Here is a 20,406-nt window from a genome sequence, read left to right as displayed (position 1 = left end):
TTTTAACCGGAGCATGGACTTATAATGAAAAAAATTAAAATGAAAAACGGCAATTTAAGCAAAAGAAAATAAAACTTAAAAAAAAAAAGCGTAGCCCAAACTAAAACCCAAATTTTTAGTTTGCTTGATGAACTAAAAAAGGTGCAAGTTAAAACCTACCCATTACAATTTTTGACAAACAAGAAATTCCACGAAAAAGTTCCAATTACGTGGGAACTCTATTTGATTATTGGTTAGAACAGAGTAGCCCTTGAACGAAGTGAAAAAAGTCAAACAGGACCACCGAAAAAATGGCTCAGTCCTACGACAGCTCTCGCACGGGAGGTAAGTGAAGAGTTTGTGTGAAAAAATCAAAGGAATACCTTGGTTCCTCAACATTTTGTCAAGTCATGGAGTTGCCATCAATGGTGGAGCGTTCCGGGAATTGCCTGGTGGTGCGCAGCTTGTTTAACGGTGCTGCAATGTATCGGACGGCATTGGAAGGCGAAGAGGGTCTGGGTCTACCGATGGCTCGAGGATTGCAGCCTCTGATGGGTGCGGATACCCTGGAGCGTCAACTGGAGCGGTGCAGGGTGAGCAGCTTGATGTTACCCTTGCCTTTGCCGGGTCCTCTTTCCATTGGAGCTGCAGCACCAGTCGCCTCGGTCAAGGACAATATAGAAGTCGCTCTGCCAGAGGCTAATCCTTCCAACAACGAGGAGCTGCCCCAGTGCAAGATACGCCGCAACTACAGCTGCAACCAGTGCTCCTTTTTCACCCAAAATCCTCGCAATCACCTGTCCCACCTGCGCGACGTCCACGGCGAACGGATTGTGATCAACGAGTGCAAGCTCTGTTTGTACGCCTCGAGACACTTCCAGAAGCTGGTGCGGCACATGAAAATGGTGCACGGCTGCTCCGATGATGGGGGAGGAGTGCCTGGATCCGGTGGCCAGATGCGGGGCAAACGGAATCTCTCCCGGGAGGTGCGCAAGCGCCGTTTGGAGGAAAGCATTGAAATGCAGGCGGCTACCGGACCGCTGCTTAGTCCCAGCCTGATGCAGATGCTCCAGAATGGACCACCGCTGGAGCAGCTGAAGATCGAGCTGCAGCAGCAGGAACAGCAGCTGCTGGCCAGTGTCCAGGCCTACAACCGGCAGCAGGAGATGCTGCAGCTGCAGCAGATTGTCGACAGCCACGACAACATCTTCTCCATGGCCTTTGAGTTCCAGACCAAGTTGATGCCGCCCAAGCTGAAGGATTCTCTGAGATTGGACCCGAACAATAGCAGCTCCGATTCCGAGGAGGCCTCGAAGAGTCCCTCGCCGGATAGCTTCGAACTGCCGCCGGGCGTGGAGCAGTTCCAGTGCCAGAAGTGCTCGTATAGCACCCCAATCCGTTCCAGATTCAAGAAGCACGTCAAGTACCATTCCATGCCGCTGATTAAGTGCAGCTCGTGTGACTTTCACACTCCCTACAAGTGGAATTTGGACCGACACACCAAGAATCACGGGGCCAATGGACATTTCAAGTGCTCGGCCTGTGACTTCAGCACCGATATCAAGCAATCGCTGACCATACACGAGTTAAACCATCATGTGCCCACTGTGGGCACCAGACGCCGGGAGGAGGCCGATGAGCAGCTGGATCAACAGCCAAGTGGCTCCAGGAAGCCAGAGATGGACAAAGTGGGTCCTCCCATTACAGCACCGGACTCTCCGCTTCCGGAGCTTCCGGGGATCGTTTGCTCCCACTGCCAAAAGCGGGTGGCCAATGCCATCGAGCTGATTAATCATCTGCAAGTTTGTGCTCCGGCTTTAAGGAACACCACTCATCTGCAGGCTGTTCTGAACGGCGAGATGGATTTTCAGGATGAGGACTTGCCCAATGCGCCCACTGATCTCAGCTATTGCGGTGTGGAAACCGCTCCGGGATATGGAGAGGTAAGATTACCTAATAAACAGGAAAGGAAGCTAGCTTCGGCCAGCCGAAGCTTATATACCCTTGCAGATCATTCCCATTAATTAACAAATCGTAAAAATGTTCAATTTTCCTATTATTTCTCATTAATTTTCCGTTCGTTCCAATGTCAGCTATAAGATATATTAGTTCGATTTTGATAAAATGGATGTCGAAATTCGAAAATATTTAAAAAGAATTATAAAAGAGTAGTAGAAGAAAATACAATAAAAAGCAACGAAGCAATAATTTATTGCCTATTATATTCCCATTAATTTTCCGATCGTTCCTATGGCAGCTATATGATATAACCGTCCGATTTTGATAAAATTTTATTCGAAATTCAGAATTATATAAAAAATGGTATTTGCAAAAGTAGGAGGTTATATGTTCAAAATCACCCAAGATATAATTTTTTACATTTTTTTTCTTATGGGAGCTATATGATATAGTTGTCCGATCCGGCTCGTTCCGACTTATATACTACCTGCAAAAGAAAGAAGGCTTTTGGGAAAGTTTTAGCCCGATAGCTTTAAGACTGAGCGTAGAAACAGACGGACAGACAAACGGACATACGGACATGGCTTGATCGACTCGTCTAGTTATGCTGTTCAAGAATATATATACTTTATGAGGTCGGAAACGTCTGCTTCACTGCGTTGCAAACTTCTGACTGAAATCATAATACCCTCTGCAAGGGTATAAAGATATTATTTAATAGAGGAGATTGTTATTTAATATGTTTTAAATAAAAAACAAAATCATCAGAAAACTTACTCAAAATCCGACTTTTTCAGGTCACTGAAGTCTTGCCAGAGGAAACCGACGGTTCGGCGCCGTTAAAAAAGGTTTTCAAGTGCCCACATTGCACATTTTGGGCAGCTACCGCCTCGCGCTTCCACGTGCACATCGTGGGTCATCTGAATAGAAAACCCTTTGAGTGCTCTCTCTGCGCCTATCGCTCCAACTGGCGCTGGGACATCACCAAGCACATACGCTTGAAGGCCATCCGGGATAGGTCCCATAACCAGGCCCAGGTGCTGATGAACGACGAGACTGGGAGGCGCAACTACGCCAAGTACAATCAGTATCTGACTTTGATGAAGGTGAATGCAGATGAGATGACCGATTCGAAGGGCACGCGCACAGGTGAAATGATTGTGATGCCACCGGAGAAGCTGGCTGAGCATCATCCCATGGAAACGGAGGAGATCATGGTTTACAGTTCCTCCTCAACATCGGCTCTCGATTTGAGCAAACGTAAAGAAGCGAACCCAGAGGAATCCGGCAAGGAGAAGACCCAACAGCAAACCGAAGAAACAGAGTTTCTCATGAATCTAGAACCACTAAAATTTAAAGCGTTGAATCCGTCCAACGCCAAATCAAATTCCAAAGAGTCTCCTTTGAATTTAACCAAGTCAGATGGTGGTCAATCGGACGAATTGACATCCAGTGATGACTCTCAGGAGTCTACTGACAGCGATTAGGTTAAACTGTGGAATTAAACATTGTTAGTATTATACTATTGTCGATTTCAATAAATATATAACAATAATGTTTAATAAAACATGTAACATAATAAAAGAAGATTTAACCTTTCTATAGTGAGATTATTGTGTATCTGTTTATTGTTAGGTAGGGGTAATTAGGGCAAGAGTCCATCTAAAAAAAAAGGTAACAATAAATATGTTGTTAATAGTGCTAAGCATTCGGTTAATTTAGCATGGCTAATGTAATGATGACACTACTATTGAAGATCAGATCAGCTAAGCTTTAGTCTCGGTTAGTGACGTATACTACGAATTTAGATCACGCGCTTTTCACAGCAAACATTCCTGTATGAAAAATAATACTATGCATATCAAGACGAGGAGCGGCACCAGGAAGCAGACTTCATCCACGCCGAAAGTGCCCAGGATTAGCCACAGATCGAGACAGAGAAACCGCGCCTGCAGGAGCCACAACCACAGGCACTAAGCCGTCTGGCACTGGACGCCCTCAAAGTGTGGCGACTGTCCCTCCTCGTCCTCCTGCTGCCGCGGCTGCGGCTTGTAGTCCATCATCTGCACTTCCTCGGCGTGTTTAGGGATCTCGACCTGCTGCCTGGGCGGCAGTAGATCCTCCAGCATGGCCAGCTGCGGTGCCGTGGCAAAGTCGTTGTCCGGAAACTTAACCTTAAACTTCATGTAGAGATCGCCGCAGTCGGTGGCCTTGTTGAATACCGGCATTCCACAGCCCCGCACCATCTTGATTTGGTTGTGCTGCAGCACTTCGCCAGGATGGGTGCGCAGGCAGACATTTCGTCCATCCAGATGCTTAAAGCAATGGGTGTAGCCGCACAACGCCTCCGTGATGTTAATCTCCAGGTCATGCATGTACAGATTGGCATGGCGCCGCTGAAAGCGCGAATGCTCCAACTGGGCGATGACTACAATCAGGTCCCCAAACTCGCCGCCTCGCATCTGATGGCCCTCGTTGGCGAACGGAACCTTCAGCATGTGCGGTGCTCCCCGCTCCACAACCAGATCCCGCTTCATCTTCTGCTCCACAAAGCCGCTGCCCTGGCAAGGACTGCACTTCTTGTCGTCCTTGATGGTGAAGCCCCGGCCATCACAAGCCGGACAGGTCTGAAACCAAATATATATATTATATAAATTTAAAGATTTTCTATAAAAAGTTAGAGATCTAAACTATTTAGGTTACCCCTTACATAAAAGCAGTTAGTTTGAAACTTTGCAAACCGTATTTCTGATTCAGATAAATCAGTAGTAATAATTAAAACTATAGTTTCTAATGCATTCAACAAGCACCCATATTTTAGGTAACTTTTTATTGAAGTACATCATTTTGTCAGTAACTATCGAAACAATAAAATATCTAACGATTAATTAGAGTTTATCAGAAATTATTATAAAAAGGACCTTTTTAGTTTGGTAAGATCCTTTTATTGAAAATTTTGGGAATAAAATCGTACATTCGTTTGATAATATTTTTATAATGTTGTTATCAAACTATAACGATTAATTAGAGTTAATCCGAAATTACCATAAAAAGGAGCGTTTTTTTGTTTGATCCTTTCATTGAAATTTTTCGGAAAAAAATCGTAAATTTTTTTAATAATAGTTTTATAATGTTTGTAAACTATAATATTTAAATTGTATATTTTATTTTTAATTTGAGTAAAAATATATGTAACTTGTAAACATTGTATAAACGGAAAATGACTCGATTAATTTCCTGAAAATGTAGGTACATATAATACTGTACATTACACTCATAAAATAGTAAAATATTGGATACTTAAATATTAAATTAACGTTTCTAGAAAACAACTCCTGACAACAATCTAATAAGTTAACAGATGTCCCGACATCCACAACCTCTACATACCGCATCGAAGGGGCTGAGACCCATGAAGGTGAAGGCGGCCGCCTTTCCCGCTCCGCCGCAGGTCTCGCAGCTTTCACGTGCCTCCTTGGGACCTCCGTCGCCGTTGCACTTGGAGCACAGCTTCTGGCGCTTGTACTCCAGCTTTTTCTTCATGCCGCCCACGTAGATCTCCTCCAGCGTCAGCTCCACCTTCACCACGACCTTGCCATCACGCCTGCCCCGCCCCCCGGGCGAGACTCGATCAAAGGGGAACCACTGGGCAAAGAACTCGGAGGCATCCGAGAATCCGTCGGCGCCCTCCTGCAGGCCTTTCAATCCGTAACGGTCGTAGATGCGACGCTTCTCGGCATCGGAGAGCACTTCGTAGGCGAAGGATATCTCCTTGAACTTGTCGCCCGCATCGGGATTCTTGTCTGGATGGAACTCTTTGGCCAATTTGCGGTAGTTCTATGGGAGCAGCCAAAACAAGACGAATACAAATTATTTACCAACAAATCGAATTGGGACAGTTACCTTCTTTATTTCCTCGTCGCTTGCATCCGGAGCCACCCCGAGAACTTCGTATAAATTTAAGTTGTCCATTTTCTATTGCACCCTATCCCCCCTACAAACTAAAATAGTTGTACATCGTAGGTGTACGAGTTATTTATTTATTTAACAATGTATCTATGACAATATTTTCAAGTCATATTGGTTAGCGAGTGTGACCAAGTGCCCCGGTAGAACTCAATCAAGGTACCTAAAGAAATACCTAAAACCGCGGCTGTTGGGTGAACAGTAGACATTGGCATTCGAAGAATTTTCTGGAACACACATTCTAAACTAAGAAACTTTTATTGAAACTGTTTGAAAAATAAGTAGTTTTCTTATGGATTAATTAATTTAAGTTTCAATAAGCTATGTTCTTATATAAAATGAAAAAATAACACAATTCAATTCAAAGAATTTAATACAATAACATTTAATTCGTTTTCATTTATTTTAATTTTTAATTTCACATTACGGTAAGATTCCAGATTCCAAATCTTTCCATTGGGAGTGCCCACTGTGACACCACGTAATCTCAACCGGAAAACGCCGAAAAACATACCGAAATGAGTCACGCTGCCTTCACTTTCCATACGAAAACGCGTTAGTGAATTGCAGGCGACGACTCAGGGTCCCACCCGAGTCCACTTCTACTAGCGCACATACACACACAGGCGCAGCTACGTGTGCCATCTTGCTTTTTCATCGGAAAATTTTCCAGAAATTACGCTCGAAAATTACGAAAAAATCGCAACCAAATGGAGTGGAAATTTTTTTAAAATTTAAGTTTCGTGCGAATACGTGAAATAAAGTCGAGTTGAGTCAAAAATTCGCCGCCAAACGATCGCTGGAGAATTTTTTCAATCAAGCCAAATGGGTGCGAAGCTGACGACGTAAAAATTTTTGTGTGTACCAACGAAAGAGAGGAGAAAACGGACGAGGCGAGAGCGCAAAGCGGAGAGACCGAGGAAACACTCGCGCAAGAAGAAGCAGCAGCAGCAACGACGAGAGTTTTCTCTCTGTGAGTCTGTGTTGCGTGCGTGTGCGCGCGCGCGTGTATTGGGTGGAAAATGATGGAAAACTACGAGGAAATTCGCCTGGGCCACATTAAGGCCAAGGATCTGGGCGACCAGGTGCCAGAGGCTCCGCAATTCTATCCGCCAGCCAAGTTTGATTTTGGCGCCGAAATTCTGGCCACAACGTCGACCGAGGCAGAATCGCCGACCGAGGCAGCAGCAGCAACCAGCGAAGTGGCTGGCAAAGCAAATGGTGAAATCAAAACAAAAACATTGGCTGCCAGGGAAGAACAAGAAAATGGCGCCAATTTGGAGCAAGAAACCAAAAATACCAATAAGCCAATAATACCGAGTGTAAACGAAGAGGAGGACGAGGAGGAAGAAGAGGAGGACGACGACGAGGAGGAGGACGATGAGGAGGAGGGGGTGACCGGAACGAGCAACGAGGACGAGGACTCCAGCTCCGATTGCTCCTCCTCCGTGGGTCCCGACTGGAAGATGCGCTGGCTGCAGAGGGAGTTCTACACGGGCCGTGTGCCCCGCCAGGTGATTGCCAGCATCATGCCGCATTTCGCCACCGGTCTGGCGGCTGACACCGATGACTCGGTGCTGTGGGACTACCTGGCCCACCTGTTGAACGAGCCCAAGCGGCGCAACAAGCTGGCCTCGGTGAACACCTTCGACGATGTCATCAGCTTGGTCAAGAAATCCCAGAAGATCATCGTGCTAACGGGAGCCGGGGTATCCGTTTCCTGCGGGATACCAGACTTCCGCTCCACCAACGGCATATACGCGCGACTGGCCCACGATTTTCCCGATCTGCCCGATCCCCAGGCCATGTTCGATATCAACTACTTCAAGCGGGACCCTCGGCCGTTCTACAAGTTCGCCCGCGAGATCTATCCCGGTGAGTTCCAGCCCTCGCCCTGCCATCGGTTCATCAAGATGCTGGAGACCAAGGGCAAGCTGTTGCGCAACTACACCCAGAACATCGACACTTTGGAGCGGGTGGCGGGCATCCAGCGGGTGATCGAGTGCCATGGCTCCTTCTCAACGGCCTCGTGCACCAAGTGCCGGTTCAAGTGCAACGCCGACGCTCTGCGGGCGGACATCTTTGCCCAGCGGATTCCGGTGTGCCCGCAGTGCCAGCCCAACAAGGAGCAGAGCGTGGACGCCTCGGTGGCCGTCACCGAGGAGGAACTGCGCCAGCTGGTCGAGAACGGCATCATGAAGCCGGACATTGTCTTCTTCGGCGAGGGTAGGTGTTCGTTATATACGGTGTTTTTATATTTTACAACTAATATTATTGGAATAAAAGCAAAATCTTCTTTAGAACTAACAATATTTTATTTTATTTTAATTTAATTTATTTGTTTATTTTATCCTAGCGTTACAAGTTTATGAAACTTATTAATTAATACGCTAGTTATACATGTTGATAATTAAAGCTAATTTATAGCTGACAATATTTCTTAAAAATACTAAGTTATTTACAGAACTTAACTAAACTAATTGTTTGAGTTATTTATTTTTAGAAATTCTTCTAATTTAAATTTAAACTGTTTAGCTCTTCTTATTGATTTGAGAACATGAGGGAGTTACAAGATTTAAAACGAGATAAAGTATATTTGAATGCAATGTTTGCTTTTCCCATTGCCAACAGGTCTGCCGGATGAGTACCACACAGTCATGGCCACAGACAAGGACGTCTGCGATCTTCTGATCGTGATCGGCTCCTCGCTGAAGGTGCGACCCGTCGCCCACATTCCCAGCAGCATCCCGGCCACCGTGCCGCAGATCCTCATCAATCGCGAGCAGTTGCATCACCTGAAGTTCGACGTGGAGCTGCTGGGCGACTCCGACGTGATTATCAATCAGATTTGCCACCGGCTGTCGGGCAACGACGACTGCTGGCGGCAACTGTGCTGCGATGAGTCGGTGCTGAGCGAGAGCAAGGAGCTAATGCCTCCGGAGCACTATCATCATCATAATCACCATCACCACCTTCATCACCACCATCACCGCCACTGCAGTTCGGAGAGCGAGCGGCAGTCGCAGCTGGACACGGATACGCAATCCCTCAAGTCCAACAGCTCGGCGGACTACATCCTGGGCTCAGCGGGCACCTGTTCGGACAGCGGCTTCGAGTCCTCCACATTTACGAGTGGAAAGCAGCGTTCCACTGCCGCCGAAGCGGCAGCCATTGAACGCATCAAAACAGACATACTGGTGGAGCTAAACGAGACCACCGCCGCCCTCAGCCCGCCAACAACAACGGTTGAGACCTATCGCCATCTTTCCATTGATTCCTCCAAGGACAGCGGCATTGAGCAGTGCGACAACGAAGCCACTCCCAGCTATGTGCGTCCCAACAACCTGGTTCAAGAGACCAAGACGGTGGCGCCCAGCCTGACGCCTATTCCGCAACAGAGGGGAAAGCGACAGACGGCAGCCGAGCGCCTGCAGCCTGGAACATTCTATTCGCACACCAACAACTATTCGTATGTGTTTCCCGGTGCCCAGGTTTTCTGGGACAACGATTACAGCGATGACGACGACGAGGAGGAGGAAAGAGGCCACAATAAGCGCGGGGATCTCTTCGGGAATGTGGCATCTAACTACGAGGATGAAGATGAGGATGCCTGCGACTTGAATGCCGTACCATTGTCACCATTGCTACCGCCATCGCTGGAGGCTCACATAGTCACCGAGATAGTTAATGGAGCAGACGAACCTGTTGTCTCCAATAGCAGTCCCGGCCAGAAGAGACCCGCCTGCATTCTGGAACAGCCGGCAGCAGCCATCCCATCGCCCACGGAAACTCCGCCCCTGAAGAAGCGGCGACCCAGCGTGGAAAATGAGCAGCAGACCCAAATAGAAAGATCAGAGGAGAGTCCGCCTCCAGGACAGCTAGCAGCTGTGTAAACGTAATTGTATCCCTGCTAATAATAGTGTAGTATTTATTTTAAACGCAATTTAAACCAACTTGTAAACACAACAGAAACAATGTCCAGAGAAGCTGCGAAATCGAAGCAGAGGGCCATGTTACCAATTTCATTCTCAAGAAGAGTAGTAGAATCGGAAATGATCTAACGTTTACTTTAAATATTTTTGTTTTAAAATTGAAAACTCTTCTATTCCGTTTTTATGAAATTACTGAAGGAACGAAACCGGAACAGGAACCACTAGTTTACTCAATTCGAGGCTTTAGACATCTGACCCTCGTTGCTTTACAACCAACCAACCTATGCCCCCTCCCGTTTTGATATTTTTGGAAAAGTTCTTAGTTTATTTATTATCTCTCTTCAAAACGAAACGCTGTAAATGTTAGTATTTTATTATATTAAGTTGTTATTGAGGCCTTTTTAGATAAACGAGAAGAGAGAAGCGGAAAGTTGAAAATCCTCTAGAAAGCAGGGTTTCTTTGTATTCAAAGCGAAGCAACGCCTCAACTTTAAATCTAGATTTAAGCATAAAATATTTATAACTATGCAACTACAACAAGAAAAAACAGCACATAGATTTAGTTAAAAACTAGACACGAACACTCTGTATATAAGCACTCGCCCTAAATTTGTATTGTACATGAATCCTTTTTATACTTTTTTGTGTTATCCCCCTTCCTTTCCCTATTTCTATCGGTTATGGCAACTATTTTCCAACATTAATACACACTCTCACCCACATCAGATTTGATCAGCGCATATATATGTCGTTATACAGATATGAATACAAGTTTGACATTTGGTGTGCGTGTTTAAAATGTTTAATCAAAAACTAGCATAAATATATAGCCACCAAACACAGTGTAAACTTAGCAGTAAGAATTTAGTCTATATGTCATAAAAGTGTATTAATATCCAGAATATAAAACAATCTAAAAGAAACGAAAAATTGCATTTAACATTTTTACTTACTTGCTGGTTTAAATTTGGGAGCTACATTAAAAGATGATGGGAAACAATTATAGGTTTAGATCATTATATTTAATTTTAAGGATTTCGATTTTACGTTGAGTATACCTTACTTATAGAGGACAATCGAAAAGTTGTTATCACGTTGAGACTAAAAGTTTAAATTTTGGTGATGACTACGCAGCGAAAGTTTATTTAAAAAGATTGATCAGCGAATTCTTCAGGGGAAATGATTAAACATAAAACTTAATTTTGATTCAACCACTTTTAGAACGTTTTACACCCACATAATCCAATCACCATAGATAATAATACGAGTTATTTCAATACTTGCAATTTTGAATTCGGTTTTATTAAAGTATTTTGACATTATCTGGTATCTTAAGATTATCTAGATACATATTCTATTATTAAGGTGCCTTCTTCAAAAGTATGCCTTATACCATTAATGCTCTCCTTGCAGAGACGTGTGATTCCGGATAGAAATAAAACGAAGGAGAGAGCGCGCTGGCTAATAATCGGGGGATCTTAGGGACTATAAGCGACTTCCAATCGCTCGGCTTGCGACTTTATGCTAGTCTTGCTGCCTGGGTTGCTTGCAATCGCCTGGTTCTATATAAAATATGACATTCTTGGGTCCTATGGTCGGCGACGGAACTTATGTACAATTTACAAACCCATGCTATACAAACCCCATATATTAGTATGAATATATGTGTTGCATGCATTGATTTTACTTTTACTTTTATAAAAATATGCGTGATTAAAAAAATGTATTTGTCCCCAATTCAATGATATCTATACAATTGTTGATATAGAACTCTGACTGATATAACATGAGCATACGGCTACGAACTACGGTCTACGATATAATCGGTATAAAATAACGCGCTGTGAGACTTGAGTTAGTTATACAATTGTATCATGAATGGTTGATCCATTCTAGGCAACGTTTGTGTTTCGATTTCCAGTGCTAACAAAATACTTCAATATGTATATATATATATATTTGTTATATATATCCTATATGCATAAGCACTAGTGTTTATCGGTGATAACTTTCGTTTCGCTTTGAAAAAATGTAAATCCGCGCACTATAAAAATGGAGATTTGTTGGTCTTGTGGGATCTGGCCCTGCCCGGATTGACCTTGCACTTAAGCTGGGCAATAAGGTCGGAGATTTTCAGCGCCGGACCCACCTTCATGCCCAACAGTGGCATTATGTCGTCCTTGGTCAACTGCAACAGTCGCTTTCCGTCGATCTTGTTCCGGCTGAAGGTGTCGCAGTGGGCTGTGCAATCGTTGACCCGTAGGAACTGGGATACGTCATACACATTCCAAGAGTCCGGCACCAGCTCCAAGTGCGCCTCACTCGCATCGATATCGGCCAGACGCGGAATGTACTTATTATTCGTCGCTGAGGAGTTCTACAGTGGGGTAAAGTACAGATGCAATTAGTGAAAATGTTGTTAGAGTTTGATAGTCATTTGATTAAGGCTGGATGATGGGTTGGGTTGGATGTCAGGGGGCTGTGGTTGTTGCAAGTACCAAAAATAACAGTGCGTAAATTAAATTATATACAAATTGACATTTTTATGAACGATTTCGGTTATATACATTTATGCAATAGTGTTTCGTAGCCATGGCACAGTGGTTTATGTGGTGTAGAAAAATATAGTTACTCTTAAAATGAAAACAAAACAGGACTATAGGAAATCTCTGATTTTCTACATTGATATTCTTAATCCAAGTGGATGTAAAATAGAAAAAAATGTACAAATACCTAATTTTTAATGCAAATGTGAAAATCAAATAAATAGAACAAATAAAATATTTTTAAAATATAGTTACTATAAAAATTAAATAAACCGTAAGCTTATCAACGTATAAATTTAAATCATTAGGACATTTCGGATGGTTTTTCATTGACCTTCTCAATTGAAGTGTAAAAAGTAAAATTGACAAAAAGTTACATATTACCTTACCTTACCTTATTTTTAACACAAATGTGAAAATCAAAAGGCCAGATTTTTAAGAGAAAAATAAATTGAACATTAAAAATAAAGTAATAATCAAAGTTTCGATTAACCATTTAAAAACCACTGTGCCTTATTGACTTTTCGATTAAATGAGCTGGACTTCAGGCGGGCAAGTTGGCGGGCAGGCGAGCAGGCGGGCTGTCTGGCTAGATGGCTCTAGATGGATGACTCTACGCACTATTATTCCGCTAAGTACTCACCGCAATGTAGCTAGTGGCTTTGCGGCCCACAGTTGGTGGCGCAGGTGATTTAGTAGTGGAAGATTTCATTACCATTTTGTTGCTGCCGGTGGCGAGAGTTACCAGGGAGGCAGAGCCACTTCCACTGCCTGATCCTGCGATCTGATCACTGGAGGACTGTGTGGTCGATTGCTCGGAGATGTGGCTGGTGCTTCCGTCACCATCGCCGTCCGCATCGGGATCCTCCTCTTCGCCCTCCTCCTCGGGCTGATTGTTCTCGTAAAAGGCAGCATTGTGATGCTCCGGCTTCAGTTCCAGCTTGATGCTCAGTTTGGGCAAGTGCGGCGTGGTCTTGAGGGCAATTGTACGGGATTTTACTGGAATTAAAAAAATAATAAAAATAAGTCAGTAATAATAGGTTCAATTGCAGGCTCAATACCGCCGTCAGTAAGAATTATGATAATATTATAATATAATAACACTGTGCAGCATTTTTAGTGCTTTTTAAATTTACCTCGATGGATGCTATATTTTTGGATTCGTTACGAATTCCCAAGTTAAACTGCGTTTTCCAAAAAGTTCCCCGACGCAAGGATTCTTAGCAAAAGGACCTCAAAGTTCGAAAAATGCTGAAATTTTCCAACTTTGCGGAGCTCTCAGAGGCAAATGGATGCATGGTTTGATTCGATGTTAAAGTTTTTTAAAAGATACACCCTTTATCTTTAAAACCCTATACTTAAAAAATTTTTAAGATTTTTTTTAAGGCAGAAACAAATTCTAGAAAACATAGTCAAAAAACATAAAAGTATACAGCTGCGGTCAAAATGGTAGTAGTGTTGCCGCCCTGTGTATTTAAAAGTTTGTTGTTGTAATTGATCTTTTCCTGGTAATATTGTATTGATTATAATTTTACTATTAGACTAATTGGATAAGAAAAAATTACAACATCAAACTTTTAAAAACACAAGGCGGCAACACTGCTACTACTTTGACCGCAGCTGTATGTTTTTCAGTTTTTTGACTATGTTTTTTGGAATTTATTTCTGCCTTAAAAAAAAATCCTAAAATTATTTTATGTATGGGGTTTGAAAGATAAAGGGTGTATCTTTTAAAAAACTTTAACTTCGAACCAAGCCATGCATCCATTTGCCTCTGAGAGCTCCGCAAAGTTGGTCAATTTCAACATTTTTCGAACTTTGAGGTCCTTTTGCTAAGAATCCTTGCGTCGGGGAACTTTTAGGAAAACGCAGTTTAACTTGGGAATTCGTAACGAATCCAAAAATATAGCATTCGTCGAGGTTAATTTTTGATGCTGCATAGTGTAATTATAATATTTTTTTATAAAGATTAAAAATACCGATTTGCAGAAAAACGCGAATGAATGAAATATTTTTTTTTAAGTTTGGACTATATTTTGCACTGAAACCATTATGGGTGTTATTTTTATGTGAAAGCTTGGCAAAAATAACAATTTTTGGGTATTTTTTTTTTTTTACCCCAAGTAATTTAAAAGTATAAATAAATTTAACAAAAAAATAGCATCGCCATATCTTCTTTTTTTTTAATTCCTTTTTAAATAATGTGATATTGTCAAAAAAATTGGATATAGTTTTGAGACCATAAAGAAAATCTCGATACGTTTCACAAAGAAGCACATATATATAAAAACTCACCCGACTGCGTGTTGTTGTCATTGGGCGTCTTAACTCCGACTGCTCCTTTCTTGGGCTTCCGTTTCCGCTGAATCTTAGCTTTTGGTGCCGGTTTGGGTGCCTGCTGCTGCGCAACCCTTGGTGGTCCCTCCAGCTTGTGGTTAACCAATACACACCAACCCACTGGATATATATCCGCCGATTCGCAATCCAGCCACTGGTCATACTCGTCCGTCCATCCGTCGAAATGAACTTTAAGTAGTCGACCCACCACTCGCGCTACGGTGGCCACGCAGACGAGCCGGGGGTCCATCAGATCTGCACACTCCAGACTCATGCCCATCTCGAATCCATGGTCAGGGATTACCCGATGAAATAGATGCTGGTTGGCGGCCACTGCACCCGTGTCCCGCAAGTAACCCTCCCAGGTGAAAGTTCGCGAGTCGTAACCATTGGGAGGAGTTACCGAAATGCTGTTGGCGGAGCAGAATCCAGCCGGAAAGATGCACGGACTCTTTTCATGGTAACAGAACCTGAAAATATGAGATTATTGTTAGTGTGCTTGGCTAGGCATTAATAAATAGCTTTAAAAGCTCACCAATCCGACCCTGAGGCATCCGGCTGGTAGGAATCAATGCGAATCATCATGTATCCAAACTTGAGAACCGCCATCACTGTGGCCGGGCATATGGAGGATAGGTTGAGGGGATCCACTGCTTCCAGCTTCATGCCCTCGACAAAGCTGTTGGTCTTGCCGTCACTGTAATACTCGTCGAAGGTGAAGTTCATTTTGAACAGCTCGATTGTGGCGTCGTCCTCATGAACCTCTATCATGGCTTCGCGACCAGCTGAAATGGAAAAGTAGAAATTAAGAATTAATTAAAATATTGAGCTGGGAGCTTATTTAACATATTTCCAATCAGGGCTCGGAATTTAACACACATGTTGATTTGCTGCCCCCGTAAGCTTACTTACCCAACATGCGCTCCAAATAGTCCTGCGGAGCAGCCAGATTATGGCCCACTGTGGTTGCCCAGCCAACTGGATGGATGATGGGCGAATCCTCGTGACACCAGAAGCCATCGTCGGAATCAAAGTACCGCAGGAAGAGACGCTTTCCCACGATCTTGGTGACCGTGGCCAGGCGCACCTGTGAAATGCGATCCTTGTCCACACACTCGAGATTCAGGCCAAGGCGAAAGCGCGATTGGAGGCTGTCGTTGATTTTGTTGTAAAAGTTGGAGGGAAGGGTGCGAGCTCCGGATAATCGGCCGACCAGAAAGTCCTTCCAGTCCTTGTACTTGTGCTCGATGGTGCGCGGCGGGATGAGAGGCTTGCCCCGAGTGGCGCACCAGCCCACCGAGTGCACCTCGGCGTTGCAGAGATTCACCCAGAAGTCGTGCGAGTCCGTATCGAAGCCCTCGTAGCTCATCAAGGCCTTGTAGCCCTTGATCTCCAGGATGGTGGCCACCCAAAAAGAGGTAGGCGTCTGCCCGGGCTGGATCACTTCGATGCTATCGCAATCGGTGTTCTCCACCTCCACTTTCATGCCCACGCCCAGATTGTCCCATACCTCGCATCCCGGAGCATGTGGAAAACAGGTGACTGGGGCCGCATTGAAGTTCTCCTTGCTGAGGCGGGGTAACCAGTCGTACGAGTGCGTGGGATCGTACATCCGCCGTCGTATGCTGATGATCTTCTCCATTTGCGGACACGGCACTGGCAGGCGCTCGTACTTGGGAATTTGCGGCAGGTCATCCTGAGGGTAGACGTCCTTGAAGAGTCGCAGCGCCTTGGGCGTCGGAGCTGCGTTCAGATAAGAATTGGGCGTTGCGGCGCCTTCCTCGGCTCCACCCGGAGCCGTGGCATCACCCACTGCTCCGCCGTTCAAGGCGGCAATCGTTTCGTCCGCTGCCATTTGTACATTATTGGCAGCTGCATCGCCACCTAAAGACATGGGTTCGCCAAAGCTATTCAACTGGGTAATCTTCGATTGGTCCGTAATGCGAAAACGGTAATTGGCGTTCTTAATGTGCGCCGCCTGCAGATCAAGCTCGATATCCGACTGTGACTGGTGCGACTGTTCGTTGGCCAGCACTTCTTCGGCCGCCTCCGAAGCTCCCGGAACTGGGGAACTGGTGCTTGCCTGGCCTCCCTCCATCTTGCTGTTTAGTACCAACGAATAGAGTTCGCCGCGGGCACAGGCCATGCTGCAAAAGCGTCGCGATTTCGTGTAGAATGTGTGCTTCACTCCAATGGCTCCACAACGTTTACAGACAGCTGTGAAAAAAATAAAAAGTGAATGGTAAAAATATATTCAATCGTAATTTAGTTACATTTTCTTGTTAACCGTACTTCTATCCTGCTATACAAACCCAAATTCTTGCAACACAAACTCAAACTTAAAATCGAAGTAAATAAAACTTAAAAGGCTTGGAAATGAATATGTTGTAGAGTGAGTCGATTGTTCTAATTTAAAATGGCAGGGACGTTGTTTTAATAAGACTAAATACTAGATTGCTTCACTTATTGGTTTAATTCATTAAAAAATAACTATCTATTAAATACATTTGTTGATTATTTGTTGAACTTTTAAAGTATGCATCACAAGCTTCTGGGATAATATATAAATGAGTGATTGATAAAATGTATCTTTTAATTTCAATTCTTTAAAATAAACCGATCCCAACTATAAATCATAGTTGGGATCGGTTTGTTTTAAATGCTAGATTGGTTAAATTATTGTTTAAATTATTCAAAAAATAACTATCTATTAAATACATTTGTTTATCATTTGTTGAACTTATTAAAGTATGCATCACAGGCTTCTGGGATATTTAATAAATGAGTGATTGATAAAATTGATCTTTCAATTTTATTTCTTTAAAACAAACCGATCCCAACTATGAATTACATCTCTTTAATTTTATTTAAGTAAGTACTACAATCCGCCCCCACAATCGACCCACCCTATTGCAGAGCAACCTTACCCATGCCGTCTTTCTGTATGGGGATCACCGATGGGTCAATGTTGCCCTTGTAGGCGATGGGTGTCTTCAGCACCAGTCCCGGCCTGTTCACGGGCTCGATCTTGCGCGTCTTGCGCTGCGAACGCAGTGCGGAGGAGGTGGAGGCACTGCAGCTGACGGTGGTTGCGGTGGAATTGGCTGCCTTGGCCAGGCCGTAAGTGCGCTGCATTTGCTTGCCGGAGCTCACACAGGGTGCTGCTTCCGAGCTGCCCATAATGTTTTCCATGTAATTTCCCATCGCAGGGGCCAAAGTTGTGCCCAGCAGCTTGTGATGCAGCAGGCCATCAGCCATGGGGACCAGCAGATCGTGCTCAACTCCAGAGACACCCAGGCCACCGCCGGGCAACTGGGTCATGCAGGATGAGGAGGACTGCGAAATGTCCTTGTCCGAGGAGGTCATGAAGTCGGTGCCATCGTACGAATTATTGTCCTCGTTCATCATCACAAAGTCGTCGATGTTGATGATCTCCTGCTTGGGCTCCAGCCCCGAACCGCCATCGTCGTAGCCATCGTCCATCTGGCCGTACACCTGGTCGTCCTCGTCCACAACCGCCTCGCCCACACCCACGCCCATCAGAGTGCCATCGTGGGCGGCCATGCCCACCATGCCGGTGTCCACATCGCTATCCATGACCTCGGCATAGTTCTGGAAGACAGCCGCCGCCGCCGACTGCTGGAGCAGCTGCTGCTGCAGGCCGCCCATGTGGGCGAATCCGTACAGGTTGTTCGAGTTGGTGGCTATCAGGGTGCCCGGCTGAACACCCAGCGCAGCAGCCGCCGCCGCCGCCTGACCAGAGAAATCTCCACCCATCAGGCTCATCATCGGATTCATTTCCTGTTTTTTTTTGTCGAGCAGGTTGGGTTCGGAGTTTCAGGAGGTTCAGTTTCAGGTTGAGGTTCAATCATTGGTTTTGTGTGTTTTTGTGTCGAGTTATAAATTGTAACCAATACATAAATCATAGAAAAGAAAGTAGAAGAAATAAGTAAACGAATTCCAATTTTTTAACTGAGACAGAGACAAAAAGATAGTTTGGAAATTTGGCCAATCCCCAAAAAGAGTACGTGTTGAAACCTAAGGAATTTGGGTTTGCTTGCGACTCCGAGGACTATCAAATATAATGGCGCGGATCGTTTAACAGTAAATTATATTTATTAGTCTTCGAATTGAGAGATTGGCTTTCGGGTCAAACCGTCTGCACTCACCAAAGTGGGCTGATGGGCGGAGAGGTCCTCCATGACAGAGAGTCCGACTGTGGGATGACCCAGGAGAGTGGCCGCATCCTCCAGTGTAATGCGCTCCGAGTTGTACTGACTGCTCATCCACATCATGCGCAGCTCGGCCGGATTCATTCTATCGACGGTGGATTTGTCAGTATGGTAGGATCATTTATAAGACAAATTCTGGATTTTTTTTCAAAAAAATTTGCGAGTCCTCTTTGCTAACTCGCATTGGCTGAAATGGAAGGAAAATATATTTATAACTTATTGAATGTTTAAATCTTAATACTGAATACATAGGAATATTATATCTTAGTCATAAATTGGTGATTCGGATACATTGAAAATAAAAAGGATTACATTATCCTTTTCAATAAGAACTTTATAAAAACCCTCTTAAGTTTTGATGAACTCTATAATGTCATTTTAACAATTAAGATCCAAACGATACTCTTTAAAATAAGAATAAACAATACCTATCCATATCAGGAGATCATTATGATTCCATCATATATTGAAATTATCTCTGGTGATTCATGTGAGAAAACGTAAAATGTAAAAACTTTGTGGTGTTTTCCAGATATTTTTGAGAACTGCGAAAATACATAAAATAAGGAATATGACAATTAGGAAAATCAGATACATAAACCCTTTAAGAGTGGAAATTTGAGATTTTGTAAGGCATTTGTGGATTTGTTTAGGAAATAGAATAGAATACGTAAAATGTAAAAACTTTGTGTTATTTTGAAAAAAATTGGAGAACTGCGAAAATGCATAAAATAAGGAATATGACAATTAGGAAAAATTGGTATTTAAAGCCGTTAAGAGGCGAAATTTGAGATTTTGTAGAAACAATTGTTGTTTTGTTTAGGAACAGTTCCTTATTCCGGGCAATAGTCCTGGCCATATGGGCCGCAGTTCCTGACCGATTCCCAGTGTTCCTCGTTGTCCGTTTTGTTTGCCTCCTTCTCTCTTCTTTTTTGCCTTTTTTGCACGCAGCTGCTGCGCAGAGAGGAAAGGGCACGGAAATGTGATTAAAGACTTCCGTCGCGGTCTCAACTTCGGGGCATCTTTCTGCGGCAGTCACGGCCCCCATGGACATTCCACTAAACTGGCCAATAAACAATACTCGAACATATCCGATTTATCCAAATTTTGGTAACATTTTCCGTGCGAAGCACATCATTCGGTCGAAAAGTCAATGAAGCGTTTGCGCAGACAGCGAACGCGAACACAAAAGAAAACGCACGATGTTGCTGCCCCAGGCTGCAAACTTACACTTTTTGCACGTTTAACGCGTTCGGCTTGAGTTTCGCCAGCTGCTAGCACTTGTGGGGTTCCATTTTACGGCTTTTAAATGGATTTACCGAGGTTTTTTAATAGTTTTTTGTGAGCTAACTTCTTTTGCATTTGCGCCGAGCAGGGATGGCAATTAGTCCCAGGGTTGCACAGTCGCTTTTTTTTGGCATTCTTTTGCCCGCTAAACCAAAAGCGGGCGCGTTC

General features: G+C 44.0%; 4 protein-coding genes across 6 annotated transcripts; 2 read left to right on the top strand and 2 right to left on the bottom strand.

Moving 5' to 3' along the window:
• The first annotated feature begins 299 nt into the window (after positions 1-299).
• Positions 300-4,350, top strand: kmg (kumgang). The gene is made up of 2 exons (XM_017157771.3): positions 300-1,922; positions 2,736-4,350. Exons 1-2 carry the CDS (start codon positions 390-392, stop codon positions 3,423-3,425), a joined length of 2,223 nt encoding a protein of 740 aa, XP_017013260.2. The 5' UTR covers positions 300-389; the 3' UTR covers positions 3,426-4,350.
• DnaJ-H (DnaJ homolog) lies at positions 3,903-6,029 on the bottom strand. The gene is made up of 3 exons (XM_017157772.3): positions 5,842-6,029; positions 5,329-5,775; positions 3,903-4,565 (listed from the first exon to the last, which is right to left on the bottom strand). The coding sequence occupies exons 1-3, from the start codon at positions 5,908-5,910 to the stop codon at positions 3,912-3,914; spliced, it is 1,170 nt and encodes a 389-aa protein (XP_017013261.2). The 5' UTR covers positions 5,911-6,029; the 3' UTR covers positions 3,903-3,911.
• Positions 6,030-6,467: 438 nt separating this feature from the next.
• On the top strand, positions 6,468-10,766 carry Sirt1 (Sirtuin 1). Its single transcript, XM_017157770.3, has 2 exons — positions 6,468-8,130; positions 8,536-10,766. Exons 1-2 carry the CDS (start codon positions 6,927-6,929, stop codon positions 9,795-9,797), a joined length of 2,466 nt encoding a protein of 821 aa, XP_017013259.2. The 5' UTR covers positions 6,468-6,926; the 3' UTR covers positions 9,798-10,766.
• A 338-nt stretch (positions 10,767-11,104) lies between these two features.
• Sfmbt (Scm-related gene containing four mbt domains) lies at positions 11,105-20,375 on the bottom strand. 3 transcript variants are annotated; one of them, XM_017157801.3, is made up of 8 exons: positions 20,182-20,375; positions 18,889-19,138; positions 17,647-18,520; positions 15,632-16,936; positions 15,255-15,504; positions 14,678-15,189; positions 13,026-13,381; positions 11,105-12,213 (listed from the first exon to the last, which is right to left on the bottom strand). In XM_017157801.3, the coding sequence occupies exons 2-8, from the start codon at positions 19,033-19,035 to the stop codon at positions 11,881-11,883; spliced, it is 3,777 nt and encodes a 1,258-aa protein (XP_017013290.2). In that variant the 5' UTR covers positions 19,036-19,138; positions 20,182-20,375; the 3' UTR covers positions 11,105-11,880. The 3 variants fall into 3 exon arrangements, with proteins under 3 accessions (XP_017013290.2, XP_017013291.2, XP_017013292.2); XM_017157802.3 differs by having other exon boundaries at positions 13,098-13,381; XM_017157803.3 differs by lacking the exons at positions 17,647-18,520; positions 20,182-20,375 and having other exon boundaries at positions 18,889-19,022.
• Positions 20,376-20,406: the final 31 nt, after the last annotated feature.

Source organism: Drosophila takahashii, chromosome 2L, assembly GCF_030179915.1.
Source record: "Drosophila takahashii strain IR98-3 E-12201 chromosome 2L, DtakHiC1v2, whole genome shotgun sequence".
Classification (NCBI taxonomy): Eukaryota; Metazoa; Arthropoda; class Insecta; order Diptera; family Drosophilidae; genus Drosophila; species Drosophila takahashii.
This window is presented reverse-complemented; position numbering and strand designations above follow the sequence as displayed.

Excerpts from the sequence above, each read along its gene's own strand:
- Sfmbt (XM_017157801.3), bottom strand. The coding sequence starts at position 19,035 with ATGAATCCGGCCGAGCTGCGCATGATGTGGATGAGCAGTCAGTACAAC. Across the intron at positions 16,937-17,646 it reads CATACAGAAAGACGGCATGG|CTGTCTGTAAACGTTGTGGA; the intron begins GTAAGGTTGCTC and ends TTTTTTTCACAG. Across the intron at positions 12,214-13,025 it reads AAGCCACTAGCTACATTGCG|AACTCCTCAGCGACGAATAA; the intron begins GTGAGTACTTAG and ends ACCCCACTGTAG.
- kmg (XM_017157771.3), top strand. The coding sequence starts at position 390 with ATGGAGTTGCCATCAATGGTGGAGCGTTCCGGGAATTGCCTGGTGGTG. Across the intron at positions 1,923-2,735 it reads CCGCTCCGGGATATGGAGAG|GTCACTGAAGTCTTGCCAGA; the intron begins GTAAGATTACCT and ends CGACTTTTTCAG.
- DnaJ-H (XM_017157772.3), bottom strand. The coding sequence starts at position 5,910 with ATGGACAACTTAAATTTATACGAAGTTCTCGGGGTGGCTCCGGATGCA. Across the intron at positions 5,776-5,841 it reads GCGACGAGGAAATAAAGAAG|AACTACCGCAAATTGGCCAA; the intron begins GTAACTGTCCCA and ends CTGCTCCCATAG. Across the intron at positions 4,566-5,328 it reads GTCTCAGCCCCTTCGATGCG|ACCTGTCCGGCTTGTGATGG; the intron begins GTATGTAGAGGT and ends ATTTGGTTTCAG.
- Sirt1 (XM_017157770.3), top strand. The coding sequence starts at position 6,927 with ATGATGGAAAACTACGAGGAAATTCGCCTGGGCCACATTAAGGCCAAG. Across the intron at positions 8,131-8,535 it reads CATTGTCTTCTTCGGCGAGG|GTCTGCCGGATGAGTACCAC; the intron begins GTAGGTGTTCGT and ends CATTGCCAACAG.